This window comes from Malaya genurostris, chromosome 3, assembly GCF_030247185.1.
Source record: "Malaya genurostris strain Urasoe2022 chromosome 3, Malgen_1.1, whole genome shotgun sequence".
Taxonomy (NCBI): Eukaryota; Metazoa; Arthropoda; class Insecta; order Diptera; family Culicidae; genus Malaya; species Malaya genurostris.
In genome coordinates, this window is record NC_080572.1 from 278,990,142 (window position 1) to 279,009,812 (window position 19,671).

Consider the following 19,671-nt stretch of genomic DNA (forward strand, 5'->3'; position numbering starts at 1 on the left):
TTGGCTAACCCCTAAATGACCATACCTGCATCACCATACCAGAAATAGTCGAAAACACGTTTTTGTTCGGCACGTCAGAAAAGACATTGCACTCCGTTTCAAAACAAAAAGTGTTCTGTAAGTAGCAGAAACTTTACGTCTGCTTAGCGGTTCAAATTTAACTGCCGAGTTTAGCACTAAGCAGTTCAATTTGAACTGCTCTGCACTGATGAGTCAAACACGAAACGTAAAAATAATAATCTAAATGGTTTTTGACATAAGCACTAGAACTCTGAGATCGTATAAATATCAACAAGATCTTAGGGTGTGGAAATAAATCTTGAAGGAATTTGAAAAGAAAAACGAAAATTCCACTACCAATTTTAAGCGCCTCTACAGGAGAATTGCTACTTGATTGAATTTTCTTAAATTTTTTGACACAAATTGAAATCTGTACTTGGATGTCTGCTCTCTGTGGTAGCAACTTGAAGAGCCAGGAATATTTGTTGCATTGGTCATAATTTAATAAAGAAATTGAATTGTTTTGTGTATTTCTAAACATTCAGCTACGTCTAATTTCCATGGGGAATTTGTCTTAAAACTTGTATGCCATTGGTATCATGATCATCGATAAAGACATGCTCTGCTACCTTTGATTTAAAATGGTATGGTTAACTCTTTTCAGATTCCCTAGAGGCTTCGCTTTTTCTGCAATGTGCTCTTTGAACCGAATTTTCAAGGTCCTCTTCGTTTGTCCAATATATTTTTCTCTCGGAATGAGAACACGAGATTTTATATGTTCCATATTTTCTTAAATTATCTGTATGATCTTTTGTTAATTACAGTTTTATTACAGTTTTTAATTGATAGTTCCTCCTACTGACAAGCAAATCCAAACCAACCCTTTTTAGTTTATTTTTGAGCGGATGTGCAGCATCTGGAAGTAGTTCCACTGAATCTACTGAAATTCTCTTTAAATTTTCTGCAGGTTTGGTTAATATCGTAAGTGATTGTTCTTTCAACAGTCTCAAGTTTTAAATATATAGACGACAAAGTCTTAATTTTTTATCGAAGATTGTTTGAATCGATCAATTTGGATAACCATTGAGCTATCCAATATCGAAGAAGATTTTTTGTTTTTCTCTATAGAAAGGTATTAAAATTGCTGGAAAACCGATTTTCGAACGGAGCCTCGGAGACCCATAGTGTTATATACCATTCGACTCAGTTCGACAAGATCGGAAAATGTCTGTGTGTGTATGTATGTGCACTTTTCGAAGATATTTTTACCGCTCAATTTTCTCAGAGATGGCTAAATCGATTTTAACAAGCTTAGACTCGTTTGAAAGCTACTATTGGGCCAATTTTGTTAAGCGCTATTGTTCAAAAGTTTAATTTCGTTAAGCGCTATTGTTCAAAAGTTTAAGCACCTCGAAAAAATCCCCATGCAAAATTTGAGTTAATCGGACATATCTCGGTTGATTGTTCATTTGTGCGTATAAGCAAGTGACAGTTTCTCTTTAATCACTCTCTCTTTCGATTATTGTGATGTGATTAAAAAAATTTTCTTTGATATCACTACTCTATTTGAAAGTCGAAAGTTTCGGGTATCATTTCATGCAAAGAGTTGAGTGATAAACGTGGAAACCGCTTGATAATTAATAGAAGAGAAAGTAAACAAAGAGAAACTGTCACTTGCTTATACGCCCTTTTGAAAAATTAACCGAGATATGTGAAGGTTGCTACCCGGCGGTTTAGGTTTGAAAATTTTCGATCAAGAAAAATCACCAGAAGGGGGAAGTACATGAGATTTCCGAAATTGAAAAAAAAAATTTGATGTCAAACGTCATCTCAAAAAAAATTCCCAGAAAGTCGATTTTTCGAAAAAAAAAATTTTCAAGATGACACTAAATCTCGACGTTTCATGCAATTCTAAGACTTTTGGCATCAATTTCCACTAAGTGGATTAGGAAGGGTTTTTTTTTTAGATTAGCATCACTCTTCTCAAAGTTAAAAATCAAAATCAAAAATGAGCCCAAATTAGTATCAGAAATTATTTTAAAAAGATAAAAAAATCGTGAGACTATTTTGAAGAAAAAGAAAGGTATTATCACACCACTAGGTGGATGAGGAAGGGATTTTTTTCTTTAATTGTAGTATCTTTTCTGAGGGGCAAGGCGAGCATTCCATGAATCGTTTGATTTCAAATACTGAATATATTGAATTAAACACCAGAAAATTAAAACCGTCGTGGAACTACTTCCTATTTTCTGTCGAGTAGCCACTTTCCACTTTTGAAAACCGAGTATTGACTTCAGAGTTGAAGCGATAAGAAAATATACAAATTAATCTAGTCAGCGTTCTCTTTTCGCTGAATAAGAAAACGATATTTGCATTCGTTCTACAAAGCCATCTGCGATCGTGGGATTGAAAGTGAATATTGATAATAGATAATAGCTTTGTAGAACAAACATGAATCAGTATTTTTTTGCTTAATGTTTACACTACATAGTTGATAAGAGCATGATTGGGCGTGCATTCCTTGTTCTTATCAAGCTGAACTTTCACATTTGACGGAATCGTACTTAATCTTGAAGTTTCCGGTGTAATTGCAATTAGAGTGGCGACAGCTGTTCGTTTGGAGTGACAACTATGTTCGCTCTTTTAAATACAATGTAAAACTAATGAAACTGTCAACATTTCGGACTCAATGTTTGGAATTGTTGCCAACATTACGCTTGAGTTGTCGCCACTCTGATTATTATAGGCACTCTAATCGCGATATTTATTCCTTCGTTTTCTCAAACAGGTCTATAAGAAAGTAAATAGTTAGTTTCTAGGAAACAGAAACTAATTTTTGTTCATATCTGTTGAAGATTTTTTTGTTATATAAAAGTAGGCTGAACAACGTTACAAACTTATGCAAAACTTGGGTCTCCAATTTATACAGTCGATCACGTCGATATCCTTTTCTATCAATACTCGTGATGATAGGCTTTTTTCTTCCTCTGATATGTTTTTATAAGTTAACGCTTTTAAGGCTATGCCAAGCCGTTCAATTTCGATATAAAGTCAGATGTATGTTTCCATCGGGTGTACGTTATTTGGCCGATGTTTGTTCGACAGAAATTTGCTTGGCATAAGTTTGTTTAGCATAATGTCATTTGATATAATTGTTGTTTGGTATAATTTTCGTCGGAAGTGGCAGCTCCTGCATGCAAACCTGCAATACACCCGTATGTCCGGTCTACCCAAAGCTAGGGACTCTGCTTAAGAAGAACGCAAGGCTATTTTTTGTGTCTTGTGTCATTGTCAAACTTGTTCAGTTTGGTCTATAATTCCATCATGAATGGGCGTTGAGAAAGTTGGAGGAAGATCCATTTTTTTTATCGAAAAATTGTGTTCAGCGACGAAGCTCATTTCTGGTAGAATGGATACGTCAACAAGGAAAATTGGCGCATCTGGAGTGAAGACCAGCCAGAAGCATTACAAGAACTACCAATGCATTACAAAAAAGTTACTGTTTGGTGTGGATTATGGGCATGTGGCATCATTAGGACGTACTTTTTGAGAGGCGACGATGGGCTGAACGTTACTGTGAATGGCGAGCGCTAGCGTGTGATGATTGACGTTTTTTGTCCAAAATGAAAGAAACAATGACCAAATTGAGTGCCATCTTCGGTAAACAGTTTATCTCACATTTTGAGCCCGTCAATTGACCACCTAGATTGTGTGGTTTAATACCTTTAGACTATTTCTTGTGGGGCCATTTCAGGCCAACATTTGCATGAAATCTTTTTCAAACATTGAATTTTATTGATCATTCTATCGATTCCAATAAAAATTTCATTAATTTTCTCAAAATGTTTGAAAATCGAATCCTATACCTCTTAAAAATCACCTTTTAATACACATAAATAACCTTGCTCAAATCCTATTCCACGCTCAAATGAACATAAGAAAGTCATTTTTGTCGATTGGTCCGATTGTTTTTGATACCAAATGTCTTGGAAATGCATGAAACGTTCAGATTTGATGTAACCTAAAAAAATCGAGATCTGGTGTAATCTAAAAACGAATTGTATTTGAAAAAATTGAAGTGTTTTTATAAGTGTCAGAGAGTTCACTTAAGAAAAATTTGGGATAACACCAGATTTCGACGTTTTATGCATTTCTAAGACAAAACAAGAAAACCGCGCAACTTCGGAAATCCACGTAAAAAAAGACCTCATTTCGGTGTAATAGAGAAAAGTATTTTGCAAATAGCATTAACTTTACGTCTGCCTAGCGGTTTTTCGTTGATCCGCCAAGTTGCGATAGCAGTTTAACATAAACTGCTACGTACTGATCTGTCAAAGACGAAACGTAAAATCATATATCGTTTGATAGTTCTGTAGCAGAATGAGAGGTTGGAAATGCGTAACGGCTCTAAAAAAACTAAATATTTACCGCAAGTCATGTGGTTTGGTTAACAACTAAAACTTCCCCGGAGAATGATCATAACCGGTTGAAGTCGCTAATAGGGCTTGACATAGACCTACATCCCTATTCTGCGTTTCTATCGAATGATGTTTTGTATGGAAAACTCGAACTCGATCGAAATACAGAATGAAAAATTTCACATTTCGACAATACAAATAGGCCGCCTGATACATAATTGTTATGGGAAATTAAGTAGACAATACAACTCGGACTAATAGGCAGTGACGACAATGGTGTCACGAAAAAGAACTGCCTGCACCCTCATTGAACATAACTTAAAATTGAGTGACACAATACTCAAATTCATAAAAAGTGCACGTACTCTAAGCTTGAGTTACCACCTATCTACTCATTTTTTAGTTAAGGGACGAAGCTGTCAAAAATTTTAGTATTTTGTACTCAAAATAAGAAAAAAATATTTTTTCATAATTTGAGTGAGCTTAACTTAAAATTTAAATTCCTTACATTTAAAATAAAGAAATTCTTCTTCAATGTTTATATACATGGATTTCTAGTTAAAGTCATTCTTCTTTCTTTTAAATGGGAAGCGCAAAGAAGTGATTCAACAACATTTTCTTTTGACCGGTTTGGTGTTAAAATTGAATAATTTTGATATACTTATGTTAGACGTTCCACTTAGCATAATTGAAACCACAAAATTTGTATTGAAAACAACTATGATTCCTGGTTTCAAAAACCGGATCTAGAAACGGAAATGAAAAACGACGTATACTTGCATTCCTAAACTCGATTAGAACATTCCGATAATGAAAACGCACTGAACTGCAAGAAGCATTTTTTTCACTCAAATGTTTGAAAACTCAACGCTTACTCTAATGTATGAATAAATGTGAGAGAACTCATGGCCTGAGAAAATTTTACTCAAATCCATACTCAAATTTTGACATATTGTTCCAGTTTATGAATTTCAGTAATCGCAATCCAAACCACGAGTTATGTTCAAAGAGCGTGTGGAGATCACATGAATTCGAATCAAACACCTGGTCGTCGACGGGTGATTCTTCTATTGCAACGTGGAAAACGGTCGCAGTAGGCGTGCGCGTCAAAGGCGAAAGATTTACGCTCTCGTCAATTTTTTTCGCAAATTAACTTTTGTTCATTTATATAGAAAATGTAAATAAATAAGCTTTTATGATTGTAATTATCTGATGATTCTATTCTAAGTAGAAGCAAATTTCTGTTTATTTTTCGTTTGGAGATACTCATACCTACCCAAATTTCCGACTCCGTGACATCTTTGGAGGAGAATGATGAGTCGTCATCCTTCCGGAAACAATAACATTTCCTCTTCTCCGAATCCTTTGTTATTTCCTGTAAACGCTGGAGATGTTGTCGGCTATGAGTTTGAATGGTTTCAATTCTCAATAGTATTTCCTAAACAACTCTTATTAGTCAACCATAAACATCCCCGACGAGAATGATAAGAACCATAATTTTAACTGATGTGTTTTACTATTTATTCAAGATTCAAGTTTAATACTAATTCAATGTTTCATTTTAAATCCCAATTTATGCGAAATTTAAATATCCTGACAAAAATAAAAACGGTAGTTGGCCTGTTGCTACGTATGTATTTTACTACGAGTAAGGAAGTTATATTATTCAACACCGTAGAGCTGCATTTTACAGTTTAGAATTAAATTCTCAAAACTCAATTTAAAATATTAATTCTGTCGTAATAAATCATCTGTCTATAAATAATAGCTAGAGCAACTGGAGTCTGGGTGAAATATGATATATTTTAGCCGATATTTGCACTTCTGTTCTGTTTCCAATTGAGTTGCAAACTACGGAACGACACACAATTCATTAACTTAATTTTAACATATTGTACAAACCAGACAACCGATCAGAAACCCTTGAAGGTATTTTAGCAGTTGGTTAAGAGAAAAATACTACCTTACAGACTAATCACTCTAGGGTCTCGTGATGGTGCAGTAACTTGCTTCCCGAAGATTGACCTCTAGCTACGATACGATAAAATCTGACCTTAATTGCAAACAAAAGTAAACGTTGAATGTGAAATTGCAAGTGACCGGCAACTTAGCTAGTACTGCCACAGGCCACCATCTTGGCTTGTTTTTTGTTTTCCCGTTCCCGCCGCCGTAGCTTCTTCCGTCGACGATCGATGCTTGCCAGTTCGGCCTTGATTGCATTGTACGTTTTGCGCAATTCTTGAATTTTCTTCTTCAAAATGGCTATCCGTTGGGCGACGTTCAGAGCGGGATCTGTTATGGATTGAAAGATTGGATATTAAGTGAATGTATGTGCAATTGAAAAGCCGCGGAAATTTACCCAAGTTAACGAGGAAGTTGTACTGACAGGGTCGACCCGATTTGCCGCTGGGTGATGCCGTTGAAGAACCGGTCGCACCGGAAGACTGTGCACCGATTGAACCACCTCGCTGGAATGCCATCGAATCCGAGTTATCCTCGCTGTCGGTAGCTGTCGAATGAATTCAATTGTAATGAGATCGATTCAGTTTTTATAACATTATTAGCGAGTATTTACCGTTACTACCCATGTTCCGATGATTTCCCCTGGAACTGTAGCCACTACTCGAGGTCATACCCGTTCCGGTTCTTCTGCGCTTGTTGGTAGGTTCCTCACTAGCTTTCCGCTGTCTTCGCTTTTTGGTAGGTGAAGTTTCCGTTTCTTGATCTGAAAAGGTTAGAGTCATGCAATCCTGTCCGAGTGATTTATTCGTAGTTAAATATTTACTCTCGTCCTGACTGATGGAATCTCTGGGGGAACTGTTTGGAGTATCGGTTGTTTCGGTAGCTGGTTTTCTACCAACACCAATTACAACCGCATCCGTGCTCGGTTCTAAATCCATCGGGACCGGTTTGAGATCGGAGGCAATGTTCTGTGGCTGTAGAAATGAAGTGCCCGTTTCTACGTACACTTTGATAGAATCCTTGAGTGCGGATGCCGACGAAACACCACAAACCGGAGCCGGTGAGCAGGGAATAGTCTCCTCACAGAGTAGCATCGATAGAGATTCGTTGCTGTGTTTTTGCTGCTGTTGAAGTTTGTCTGCCGGGTCGGTAGCTATCGATAAACCGGTACCATGGGATTGCTGTTGCATCTGTTGGAGCTGTTCTTCGCGGCGCAACCGTTCCAGTTCATTCTGTGCGAAGGAATCCTGTTGGTCTTTCAGATTCAGATAGCCGTGCGAAATCAAACCGCGGTTGACGACCGTATTCAATTCGCTTTGTATGATGGTTTCCAAAATACTCGGCTGTTTACCTTTCTTGACATCGGGATGGGCCAACGCGAAGGCGGACGACGATTCATCTTTGACTTCATGCGATTCGGTCTTGAAAACTAGTCGCTCCTTGCAGGCAACGGCAGCAACTGCCGCAGCAGATGCAGCCGTGTGAAGTTCCGTTTGGGTGAGATGTGTCTTCTCTTCCACTTCTACTTTGATGAGCTTTTCGAAATCGGTTTGTTGGTTGTGATTGACCGGATCGAGAGCCTCCGGGTCTTCGATTACCAAACGATGCTCGGAATCATTGCTGTCCGTGCTATCCTCGTCGTGATGCGTGAAATGGGACGAATCCGCTTGAACCAGGTTCGAGGTTTCCAGTTTTTTAATCGATTCGGTTAGATCCTGACTATTGGTACAGGTCGTGGGAGGTAAGATCTCCGGTTTGATGGGGAAAATTGGTAATGTTTTTGTAACCATCGGCAGAGGCCTCGTCGCATCGGATTCTTTCTTCAGTATGATGTTGTTAATTTCGATTTTGGGCGGTTCGGTGTGAATGGTTTTGATAGGATTAACCGCGGTGAAACTGGAGATTTCTACCTTCAGAGGAGCACCAGCTATCGGAACACAGCTGATTCCGGTTTCAAGTGAAACCATCGGTGAAAGTTTGTGGTGTGCAGTCGGAATGATGTATTTCGGGAATTCCGATTTCACACTACTTGTGGTGTGAGTCTGCTGTTGTTGCTGCTGCTGCTGACCGAGTGCTTTCAATACCTTATCCGCAATGGAAGGTGGTTTCTCGATTTTGGGAGCATCAAACTCAAAGTTCATATCGTTGAAATATTTTTTACAATTTTCGAGCGTAGGTTCTTCCTTCATTTTTTCTTCCAACTTTGTTGGGCTCTTGATGATGAGCTCGTTGCCCGATGGTTCCGGACCCGTGGGAGACATCACCGGTGTGAAGATGCCTTTTGTAACAGCGGCCAGTTTCGATGGTTCAGGTTTTTGATCTTCCGCAATCGAAACGGTGATCTTTTCTTCTCGATGCGAGACAACGGCGATGCTCGGTGACTGTTGTCGGTGTTCGGGTGGCTTACTGGCGGATGAAAACCCAGTGAAATACGGTGATGACTTTTCCGGGGTAGCCAAAGTACTGCTGAACGTGGCGGCGGCTCCCTCTAGTTCGCTGAGCAGAAGCTTCTCCTTTTCCAAATCTCTTTCCTTTTCCCGGCGAACCAGTTTAAGTTTATCAGTTTCCTTGATGGGTGAAATCTTTTTAGTTTTCTTATCCCCAAGACCCAACGGATCGCCCGGTTTCCTCGCCGGGTTTTTCTTTCCAATCTTTTTTTCCTCTGTCAGTAAAGAAGTGGTAAGTGAGCTGACCACTTCGGCCTGCGGTACCTCGGATACGTGCTTTCTGGGTGTTGTGCCGGTAGTTGTGGCTTCCAGTTCAAACTCGACATCTTTGAACTCGTACACGTCGGAATTCTTCTCATCCATTCGGGTTGCACTGGATTCAAAAATTGACTTGATGGACAGGGCTTCCTTGCTTAGCAGTTTGTTCTGAGCCGGTGTCAACGTGGATGAGGAAAGTTTCTTTTCGGCTGGACTTACGGCCACCATCATCTTACCGGTGGGATTAATTTTCTCCAATTTCTTGTCCCCCGTGAGTTTCTTCTCGGCGCGTAGTGCTGCCAGTGTCGTCGTGGACGTAGGTGCCGCTAGCGAAATGTTTCCGGTACCAGGAATGGTAGATGAAACTGCCGCGGACACCGCAATTGCCGTAGTAGCTGCCGCAATGGCCGATTTGTTAATGACCGTAGCTACAATCTCGTCCTGAACGTTGATCAATTTTGCATTCTTGGGTGGTGGTACGGATGCTGGCTGAACGGTGGGATTGGAAACTGTGACCGATGCTATCGGGGTCGGCACAACCACAGGTATCGCAGCAGAAACGGCAAGCGTCGAAGGATTGCTTCGTGCAGTAGTCGTCGTGTGTAGCATCGTCGCGACAGGTTTGATTTCAGCTAGCAAATGGTGTGGCTTAGAAGTGCTCGGACCGAGTACATCTTTCTTGGGAGTACCCGCGGCTGAAGTACTCGCACCACCACTACAATCAGCAGCTATCGGTGGAAGTTTTTCTCCTTCCACTTCCCTGATGATGGTACTAAATGCAAATTTCACAGCATTATTCTCAGCATTCGCTAGGATGGCTGCTGCCGTTCCGTAGGTTTTCAACGGTGGTTTATTCAACACACCACTGATGGACGTTCCGGTTTGTTTCTCGTCTAAGGATTTACCAATTTTTTCCATTGATTTCTCTTCAACTTTTTCAACGATTTTTGCCTGAGCATTATCGCTTGAACTTTTGTGACCTTTAATGTTCAGACTCCCGGACGTGGTCAGACTACTGGGAATGGTTGTCGTTGCCACAGTCGTAATTACGGTGGGAGTCGGAGTTGAAACCGTTGGTGGTGGAATCGGAGTTTCCGGACCGGTGTCCGAATCGACCATCGCGGTGATGGGTGAACTGGAGAAAGCCTTGTTGGAGCTTTGCGAAGAATCCTCTTCGCTGAGAGTTTCCGTTTCGGATGATTTCTCCTGTTCCTCTTCCATCGGATCATCGTGTTCGTCTTTCGTCGGTGTGCGGTCGGTTGCCGCCGTGTTCGGATCGGCTTTTGTTCCCAGAACTGCAACAGTCTCATCCGGATTGTGATTGTCGGTGACTGTCGCCTTCTCGTCCGGTTTACTGGGCGTACCAGTTTGAGCCGGTGGTCCAGCCGCATCGGTGGTTGCCGTCGTCGTACTATCCGAAGCCGGTGACGTTGGCGATTTTAGCTCCTTGAAGCCTTTCAGCTCCGAGCGGATCTAGAGTGTGAGGGTGAGAGTTCAGAAAATGTGCAATTGAGAGAAAAAGAAAGAAAAGAAATGTGGGGTACCCCTGGTTAGTAATGTTATCCGACGCGATGGCTGATGACGGGAAACAGTGCTGTGACGTGGTTTTCGCTAGTTGGGTTGAAAGCATGTCGGAAGTTGCTGACAGCGACTATTCATCATTCGATGCGGTGTCATCAACTTTACAAAAACGTCTAGTACATGCAAGAAACGAATATCTACCACGATTCTAATACTACCTACGGAATCACAGAACTCCATTCGAGTGGTCATTCACACACACGGTTTTACTACTAACAGCTACAAAAGTTGGCTATATTCCGGAGTAGAATATTCGCCGATGTTCAACGACGATGGGCGAACGTAGAATGGATTCGATTTGAAACATACGAAGCTCAGCAGTGACAGAGACCGATGGAGAAGAGTAGAACAAAAAGGAAGAGTAATCAGATCTTTTCTCTATTGTATGTCGATTGAAATCCCTCGAGATCCGTCGGTCTTCACGTGGGTCGAAATCAAGCTGGTATCACATCCGATGCTTCCGTGACGTTAGATGGATCGAAGCAGGGTGAAGCGCTCTCAAATTTGTTGTTCAATATAGCGCTTGTAGGTGCGATACGAAGATCCGGAGAAACGTAACCATCATCAAGAAATCTCACATGCTTATTTGTTTTGTTTATAGTGAGTTTAAAATTTTATCCCAGCAAAAAAAAAATGGAATTGAATCGTGAACATTTCCATGCAATGGAATAACCTCAATCAACTTAATTCGACTTTTGGCAGTGTAGCACCATCACATGCGACTGTAAAAAAAAATTGGTACCACGAATTTAATCGTGGGTGTAGTTCGCTTACCGAAGAATTCAAAGAAGGTCGATTTGCGGAATGTTGAAAATCAGTTGTTTTGCCAGAAAAGATCGATGGTGTACGATGTGACGTACCGTGAAATGAAATCAACCTTTGGCATTAGTATGAAAAGCTTATAAAGCTTGCTTCAGATAGAATTGGAACAAAGACAATTGCCTGTATTTCAGTTAGTTATTATTGAACTCAAGATCTTTTTCTATACAAATGTAGCGTTTTTTCATACCTTTAAGAAATAATACGGATAAAATTATTCGTCACGGTTTCGAAGGAATTCTCGATTTTTTCCTGTAACACGGCCCTTTAGTTGGCGCACATCTTCTCTGTCCATTGTTTTAGCTATCTTATTTCACCAGGTCGTCATCTGATTGATGTCTTTGACATCAATCAATCTTAATCTTTTTTTGGTATAGTTCCGATGTCAATGTCTTACTTTTAACGAAAACTTTCGTTTTTTGCCACAGCTGCAAATGCCCTGCCAAATCAAATTTTCTTGCAAATTTGTCGGCAAAAACAAATTTAAATTTGGCTGGAACATCCCCCCGAGCCGTTGGCAAGTGAAATTTTTGACCTGGGATTTGCTCGAAGTCTGGTTTCATCATCCATCAGAAGACACCCGTCGAACTTGGTCAGCACCTGATCATATAACACATGAATCAATAAGTCCCTAGACTAAAGCAGAGATGGCGCTCGTAGTAAACCAGTAACCCCGTCTTTCTAGAGTACTAACCTTTGCTTGAAACGGGTAAAAATTTTAAGTCGATCCGACCAGAAACAGCTGAGTTATCGAAGTTGGAGTAAAGTCGTTTTGTAGTTTGTTTAAAAAGGAAAAACCGAGTTTCGTGTTTTGATAAAACATTGTTTTTTAATGGGTAAAAACACCGTGCAAGCGAAACAATGGATTGAAAAATGTTATCCGGACTCTTGTCCATCAAAAGCAACGATTTGCCGAGTTTAAACGTGGTTGTACCGACACAAATGACGCGGAACGCTCGGGTAGACCTGTGGAAGCCGTTACACCGGAAAATGTGAGTGAAGTGCCAAGAATTATAATGAAGGATCGTAAAGTGAAGCTCCGTGAGATTGCTGAGATGACACAGATATCATATGGAAGTGTATTTACTATCCTTCATGAAAAATTGAGTGCGTTTGAAGGAGGAAAAAACGACATGCAGAGAAAAAAATCCTTTTTCATGAAGACAATGCACCCTGCCACAAGTCGATGAAAACAATGGCGAAATTGAATGAATTGGGCTTTGATCTGCTTCCCCACCCCCCATACTCGCCAGATTTAGCCCCCAGTGACTACTGGCTCTTTGCTGATCTTAAAAAAATGCTCCAGGGAAAAAGATTTGGCTCAAATGAGGAGGTCATCGCTGAAGCTGAAGCTTATTTTGAAGCGTAAGATAATTTTTTTTATAAACATGGTATTGAAAAATTGGTAAAACGTTGGAACCATTGTATCACCCTAAAAGGTGATTATGTTGATGAATAAAAAAAAATTTTGCAAAAAAAAAGTTGTTTCCATTGTTAGTCTCGGGACTTATTGATCCATGTGTTAGTTTCCGAGCACGAATTTTTACCACACTATTCTGTTTTATGGTTCGATTTGGCTGTTTGCTAGCTTGATACGACTTGATTCCTCCCCGGAGTCGAGTTCTCCTCACGATACTATGGGCAGCACCGAATTTTCTGTCCAAATCACGGTCCGACAGATTGGGATTCCTCTTAATCGTCTTCAAAATCTTACCACGCAGTTTCCGGTCGACAGGCTTGAGGCTTCCGAATCGTCGTCAATGTTTCCTTATACCGTTTGATAACGCGCCATACGGTATTTCTGGGCAGTTTCAGCTGTTTAGCTAGCCTAGATGCCGACCACAATGCATTTTCCAAATAGCTGTGCACAATTTTTCCCCAGCTTTCGGCTTCCATGTTGATTGTTTACAAAGTAAAGTCGATTTGCGGAATGTCAAAAATCATACGTGAAGCTGACAAAATTCCAGACACGTGGGCGCCAAGAACTTCCAATTCCGTCCACCAGGAGCGCCACCATATGAGCAAAAGTTTGTTCCAATTCTAAATGAAGCAAGCATAAAGTTATTCTGCATGAACATTAAGACGTGAAAAAAATTTGTTCACGTTGGATCCCACATAATTTGATTCGTATCGATTGGTGCAAAGGAATGCTGGAAAAATTGAATCGTGGTGCTTCAAATTTGCTATATGAGCCCGAAACTAAACAGCAGTCGACCGCATGGGTGTTTTCCAAGAAGAACCAAATCCAACAAAAATAGTTCGCGCTCGAAGCAACCCAAAAAAAAAATGATGACTTGTTTTTTCGGTATAAACGAACATATCGCTACCGTTGCTTTAGAGGACCGTAAGACCGGCAATTGTGATTGATATATCACCATTTGTTTGCCAGAAGTCTTTCGTGAAAGACGCGAAATCATTCTTCGTCACGATAGTGTAAGTTCTCACACATTGGCTCAAACAACCGAATATTTGATCACCCAAAACGTCGAATTGATGCGCAACCCGCCGTATAGTCCTCATTTGGCACCTAACGACTTCTATTTGTTCCTTTCCGTGAATAATAAACTGCGTGGAGAGCGTTCAAAAATCATGTTTTGGGGGTACCTCAAGAAGAGTGGAAAATTTATTATGAAAATTGGTTCCAGTTTTTTTCAAAATTAATCATCTATGATAAAATATAATAGCTGCTTTATTTTTAGGCTAAAGCTATTTTCATTTTCAGGCTAAATACATAAGTAACAAGTCTCGTATTATTGGTGTGAATCATAAAGCTGTGGAAGAAGCTTTGGTGGCCTTCAAGAGAGAAGCTACGATAGTAGGGTTAACGGTAAACTATACCAAGATAAAGAACTTGGTGGCTGATAGATAACGGTACAGCCCAAACTGTGTAGAATCCGAGGTGGAGATTGTTGACAAGTTTGTATTTTTTGAAACACTTTAAGAATGGTGTACGGACTCGAATAGGATCACTTTCAAATAGTCTTCCCAAATAAACACCATACATATGAAGACAAACACGAGAAAAGGTCCTAAGTGCAAATGAGAGTTTCTCTTTGTTTACTTTCTCTATGGGTAATCCCTCTCTCTAACCCTTTACATAGAATAACGACTGAACCCATCGGCTTTCGATCTGTAGTTAAGAAATTGTTGACAAATACAGGAATATGCCGTAATAATTGAAAGAGAAAGTAAACAAAGAGAAACTGTCATTTGTACTTGCGTCCTTTTCTAATGTTTATCGAGATTTGTACATGAACGCGTTCGGTGATACACTCAAACGTCATGCACGCACATCGTGTACAGACTCGATGTTCACTCGCCTACTGCTGGAACAGAAGGCAGCAAATTTTATCTCAAGTAGTTTTTGGTGTGCTGTTGCATCGTGCCACCACGGTATAACATTTTCATTAAAACAGAACGTTGTTGAATCATTTTTTTTGTCATACTGCAGCCGAAACAGTCGACTTATTGAAAGAACATTTCAACAACATTTTTTCGAGAAATGGACCGGTGAATTGGCCACCACGTTCATGTGATTTGACGTCGCTCGATAATTTTTTGTGGGGTATTGATGCCTCGGAAACCAATATTCAACCTGTCAATGCTGAAATACGTCAAATTCTTGAAAAAGTGGTCGAAATTTGGACCTCCAGGAATGACTCGAAATCTTATTTAAAAATTTAATGCCAAGAAATTATCTAAAATAGGAAAAAAATGACCATTTCATAATTTGGCATGTGTTTTATTTAAATTTCAAACAGCAAGCTCTTAAACAAGCACCCTTTAGTTTATGCCCAAAACAAATTTTCTTGTTTTTTTTTTGTTGTTTTGAAGATGAGAGTAGGTGGGCGATTCAGAGTCTGGTGCATAACAAGCCAGATTTCGTATGTTCGAGTGCTGACTTGGTGGAAAGATTTTTAGCGAGTCCGCCGCTTTGGTTAGTTCGCTAAACCGATTTTGTGCATCATACTTTTTAGTAAACTTTAAACCCGAAGATTGTTTTTTTTGAGCTGCTAGATTTTTTCAACCGTATCTGAAGATATTAACAAATTTCACCTGGCATCTTTGGTTGTCAGTTTGTTTTGAAAAAGACGCAAAAAAGACTTTTTTTTTGGTAAGATTTGGTTTCATGCCACTGTTCCAAAGTAATGCCGTTGTAGTTGTACCTAATTTTATAGATATCGAAAGACATTGGTCCACCAAACTGTCTAGAACTCCTTACGATCGATATCTATTGGACAGGATAAAAAACTAACTTCGAAATATCAAAGCAGATGCGAAGAACGAGAAGGGAATGGTTGCTCTGCAGAAAAAACAATCAGTGAAACGAAGAGTCTGAAATGCAACGCAGATAGCAAGACGACCAATCAACAAAGGAAGAATCGACTACAACCGAAACCAGCGCGACGAATTCAGGTGAAGAACATCTAGTAAGGCAACACACCGGATATCTCTAAAAAACATGCTCCCAGGTTTTGTTTGCCAAGAAAATATAGTGGCCGTCAGTGGGCGCGGATACAGGTCTGCTGAATCCGACGCCCCTCTAAGCAACGAATAAAGTTCGAAACTAACCTAGAGTATCATATCACAACAGAGAGCAAAATACAAAAACAACCTGCCACGACAGCCACTGTGTTCCCGCCGCGGAAAAGGAAAACGTTTAAAAAATAGTCTGAACTGTGTGAGAGATAGTAATAGAAATACAGAGAGAAAGAGTAGCGAGAGAGAATTGAGGCGACAAACCCCGAAATTTACTTGATTCAGATCGTAATCGCGACCCTTGGAAGCTCCGTTGCTAAACTCGTCCGAGATGGCCGCCGCGTCCGAGGACGAGCCCGCTTCGGCCGTTGTACTTACTTTCGTGCTGCTCGAGCTAATGCTGCTGCTGGACGAAGAGGACGACGAGGAAGAGTTGGACGAAGCGGTCGACGAAGAGCTGTTGCTGTTGGTGTTGGCCGGACATTTCTTGATGGGCTCATCCGAATCGGTGTCGCTGGTGTTATCGTCGGTGGCGATGGAAAGCGACGAGATATCAGTGTTGTTTGATGTTCGTCGCTTGGAAGATGCAACAGCCGGATGACCACCGCGCGTTATAGGACGACGGTTGGGACCTCCGGAAGCCGACCCGGGAGATTTGTTACGATGTGACGATGTGTTCGGGGTGGTCGATCGCGGAGAGGTCAAGGTGTTACCACTGATATCTCCTTTCGAGTTGCCACGGATACGTTTGGAACCTTTCGGCGTTGTCGTTGGCGTAGTGATTGGGGTACTGGAAGTACCGCTACTCGACGGAGTTGTCGTTGCTGATGATGATGGTGGACCATGGGGAGTTGCTGGATTTTTGCTGCCACTACTGCTTCGATCGGATTTACCTTTCTTTGTCTTACTATTGGTAAGGTTCTCCGCAATACGTTCCTTTCGTACCCATTCGTCATACCTAATACGAAAAAAATTAAAAAAACATTCAAAATCAATCGATTCCAAACATTACCTGGTATTCCAACCCGTGTAATGAACCAAATAGATGGGTCTTCCCTCTTGTTTTGCGATTTCGATGACTTTTGCTTCGTAGGTTACTTTCTGTTCATCGTAAAACACTTTCAGCTTGTCACCGACTTCAATAGGGAAATCTCCGGCACCGGTCTTGGCATCCGTTGCAACACTAACTTTGCTGTCTCCACTGGTTGAAGATGTGGAAGCACCACTCGACGATCCCTTGCCACTGTCTTTGTCATCTTTTTTCGAATCCGTTGAGTCGGTTTCTTTTCTCTTTCGGCCACGTTTTTCGCCCGTTTCAATTTTCTCAACAGCTTTCGGAGGAACAGCTGCCTTTGCCGAAGGTTTATCCTTTTTAGCTGCCGGAATGGTTTCCTCCTTTTTGACCGTCACCGTTAGTTCTTTATTTTTTTCCTTTTCTTCAAATTTATCCACCAATGCTTTAACTTTTCCGCTAGCACTTGAAAGCTTCCGTTTGGTGACGGGTTTTGATTCCGTCGTACTCGACTCGCTAGTATTGCCGGATTCTTCTACTGCTGAACTTGATGCAGTATCTGCAGCAGCAGCGGTGGCGGCGGCGGCCGTGGCGGCAACGGACACAGCTGTGGCAACTTTCACAGTAGGTGCTTTCTCTTTTTCTGCTATCTTCGGTGACTGAACCGAACTTGCCCGTACCAAACTACGCCCCTTGGTTCGATTAGTTCGAGGATGGGGGACCATTGTGCAGCCCAGTTTTCTGTTGAACTCTTCAAAGGAAAACAAGAACTTTTTATACGCTTGCTTAACTAGATTGGTGATGCTAGGCGTAGCCGGAGAAAATCCAAGTCTCAGTGCAATTTGCTTCCACTGATTTTGACTGGTGACACGATTGTAACCGTTTAACTTTTGCACCGCACGGAACAGGCGGTACAGATTAACGTCACGGTTAATAATTGAAGGTACCTTGTTGAGCGGTGTCCCACGATCGTCCATAAATTTGTACAATTGAGCTACAAAATGATCTTTTTCTTCCGTTGGCTCGTCATCGGAACTGTCGGTTTCGACCTCCTGTTCCGAATCGCTACAACTGCCGGCCATCCCGAACAGTACCTCCCGGTCCCAGTGGGGCGGTAATGCATCGTTATCCATGAAATCTAGAGCAGCGGAAACGGCAGATGCTTCCGACTTGTTGGTGCAATCGCGTGTGAACTCGGTTGCCTCTTTTTTCGGTACAGTGTAGTAGCGGCCGTCCTTGAACGAACGAACCAAATATTCATCCTTGACGCGTATCCGAACTGTGTCCTGTGCGGTCGGGGCCACCACCAACCCCGGGAACCAGTTCTCCTTCGGATTTTTCTTCTTGTTGTCGGTGGTTTCCACGCAGACCACCTTGCCAATGTTTTCTTCCTTGTCACTGGTATTTGCACGCGCGTTGGTAACCGGTTCGTCATCGTCATCCGAACTGTCGTCGGGGAGAAGATGGCGAGACCTGATGGGGTCGATAAAGTGTCAGGTATGAGGTTGAAACAAAAAAGTTATTAGAATTCAATGGAATCAGTCATCAGTTTGGTGGCACGAGTACATAAAATAAACCCACGTCCAACTCACCTTCTGCCGCGGCGTCCACCGATTACCGGATTTCCAAAATGCTCCGGATGTGTCAACGGCAGCTGATCCAGTGTTTCACTTTCATTAAAATGTCTTCCACTTTTTAAACACAGTGCACTCCGGCGGAGTGTCGTAATGTCTCCATCGTCAAACACTACCGTATATTGCGAACCGTCCTGAATCTTGGTCAACGTTGCTTCCACGTATTCTTTCCGTTCCGGGTGTTTCACTTCGACCGTGGCACCGACGCGCAACGCACCCTTGATTTGATCGTCCGACACAATGCCAGAACCGAGTCCGGTTTGTTTGTACGCGACTTTGCACTTGATGTTGCGAACCACCTTGCGCACTTTAGCCTCGCAAAAAGCCCCCTTGTATTTGGCGCTTACCTCCGTGCCTACAGTCAAATACGGGGGATCGTCTATTTGCTGCAAAACGTGAAATTGCAATTCGTTAATCGTCTATCGTTAAAATCTAGTTTCAATAAACAAAAAAAAAGTGACATTCAACGTTCAAATTTTACCAAACAAACAGCAAAAGTAGGGCACAGCACCTACTGCGAAAGGGAAAGGTACGCAACATAGCACACGAAAAAGGTCAGACTACGCCACGGACGGCGAAAATTATCGATGCAAACGATTTACTTACTTGCATATTCTGGAGGAAATAGCGCTCAAAACTGAGATTATCACTAACAATCGCCACGGTTACGGGTTAATTTTGGATTGCGGTGCACTTTGACGCCGAAATTGGCCCGAATTTCACAACATTTCAAGCGAATTTTCTCCCGAAAACTTCTGCACTTCACTCGCGACGTATTCTTTGCGTCTTGGAAATTATGCATCAGATTTTTCACTGTCCGCTGGCGGGTGAGGTGACACCACACACGCACCGCTATATAGCAGCGTAAGAAATAAAAACAACTCCAACACATGCTTGCAGACTTGGAAGTGTTGGTATTGTTTTGACAGCTGATTTGACTGTAATGCCCAGTGGTGTTGGTCTGCTATGAATAAGCTGTGTAAGATTTCAAGATGAAGGAATTCGAAGGTAACTACAATTTTACCTTTTACCTATGTTTGGTTCAAAACCTATCCAAAATC

The 19,671-nt window shown here is 41.2% G+C and overlaps 1 protein-coding gene across 2 annotated transcripts; it reads right to left on the reverse strand.

Annotated features, from left to right (window-relative positions):
- Positions 1-5,915: 5,915 nt before the first annotated feature.
- LOC131434018 (AT-rich interactive domain-containing protein 4B-like) lies at positions 5,916-19,424 on the reverse strand. 2 transcript variants are annotated; one of them, XM_058600639.1, is made up of 8 exons: positions 19,217-19,424; positions 18,569-18,996; positions 16,977-18,449; positions 16,343-16,922; positions 7,204-10,558; positions 6,994-7,143; positions 6,778-6,927; positions 5,916-6,710 (listed from the first exon to the last, which is right to left on the reverse strand). In XM_058600639.1, exons 1-8 carry the CDS (start codon positions 19,220-19,222, stop codon positions 6,526-6,528), a joined length of 6,327 nt encoding a protein of 2,108 aa, XP_058456622.1. In that variant the 5' UTR covers positions 19,223-19,424; the 3' UTR covers positions 5,916-6,525. The 2 variants fall into 2 exon arrangements, with proteins under 2 accessions (XP_058456622.1, XP_058456621.1); XM_058600638.1 differs by having other exon boundaries at positions 16,241-16,922.
- Between the last annotated feature and the right edge of the window lie 247 nt (positions 19,425-19,671).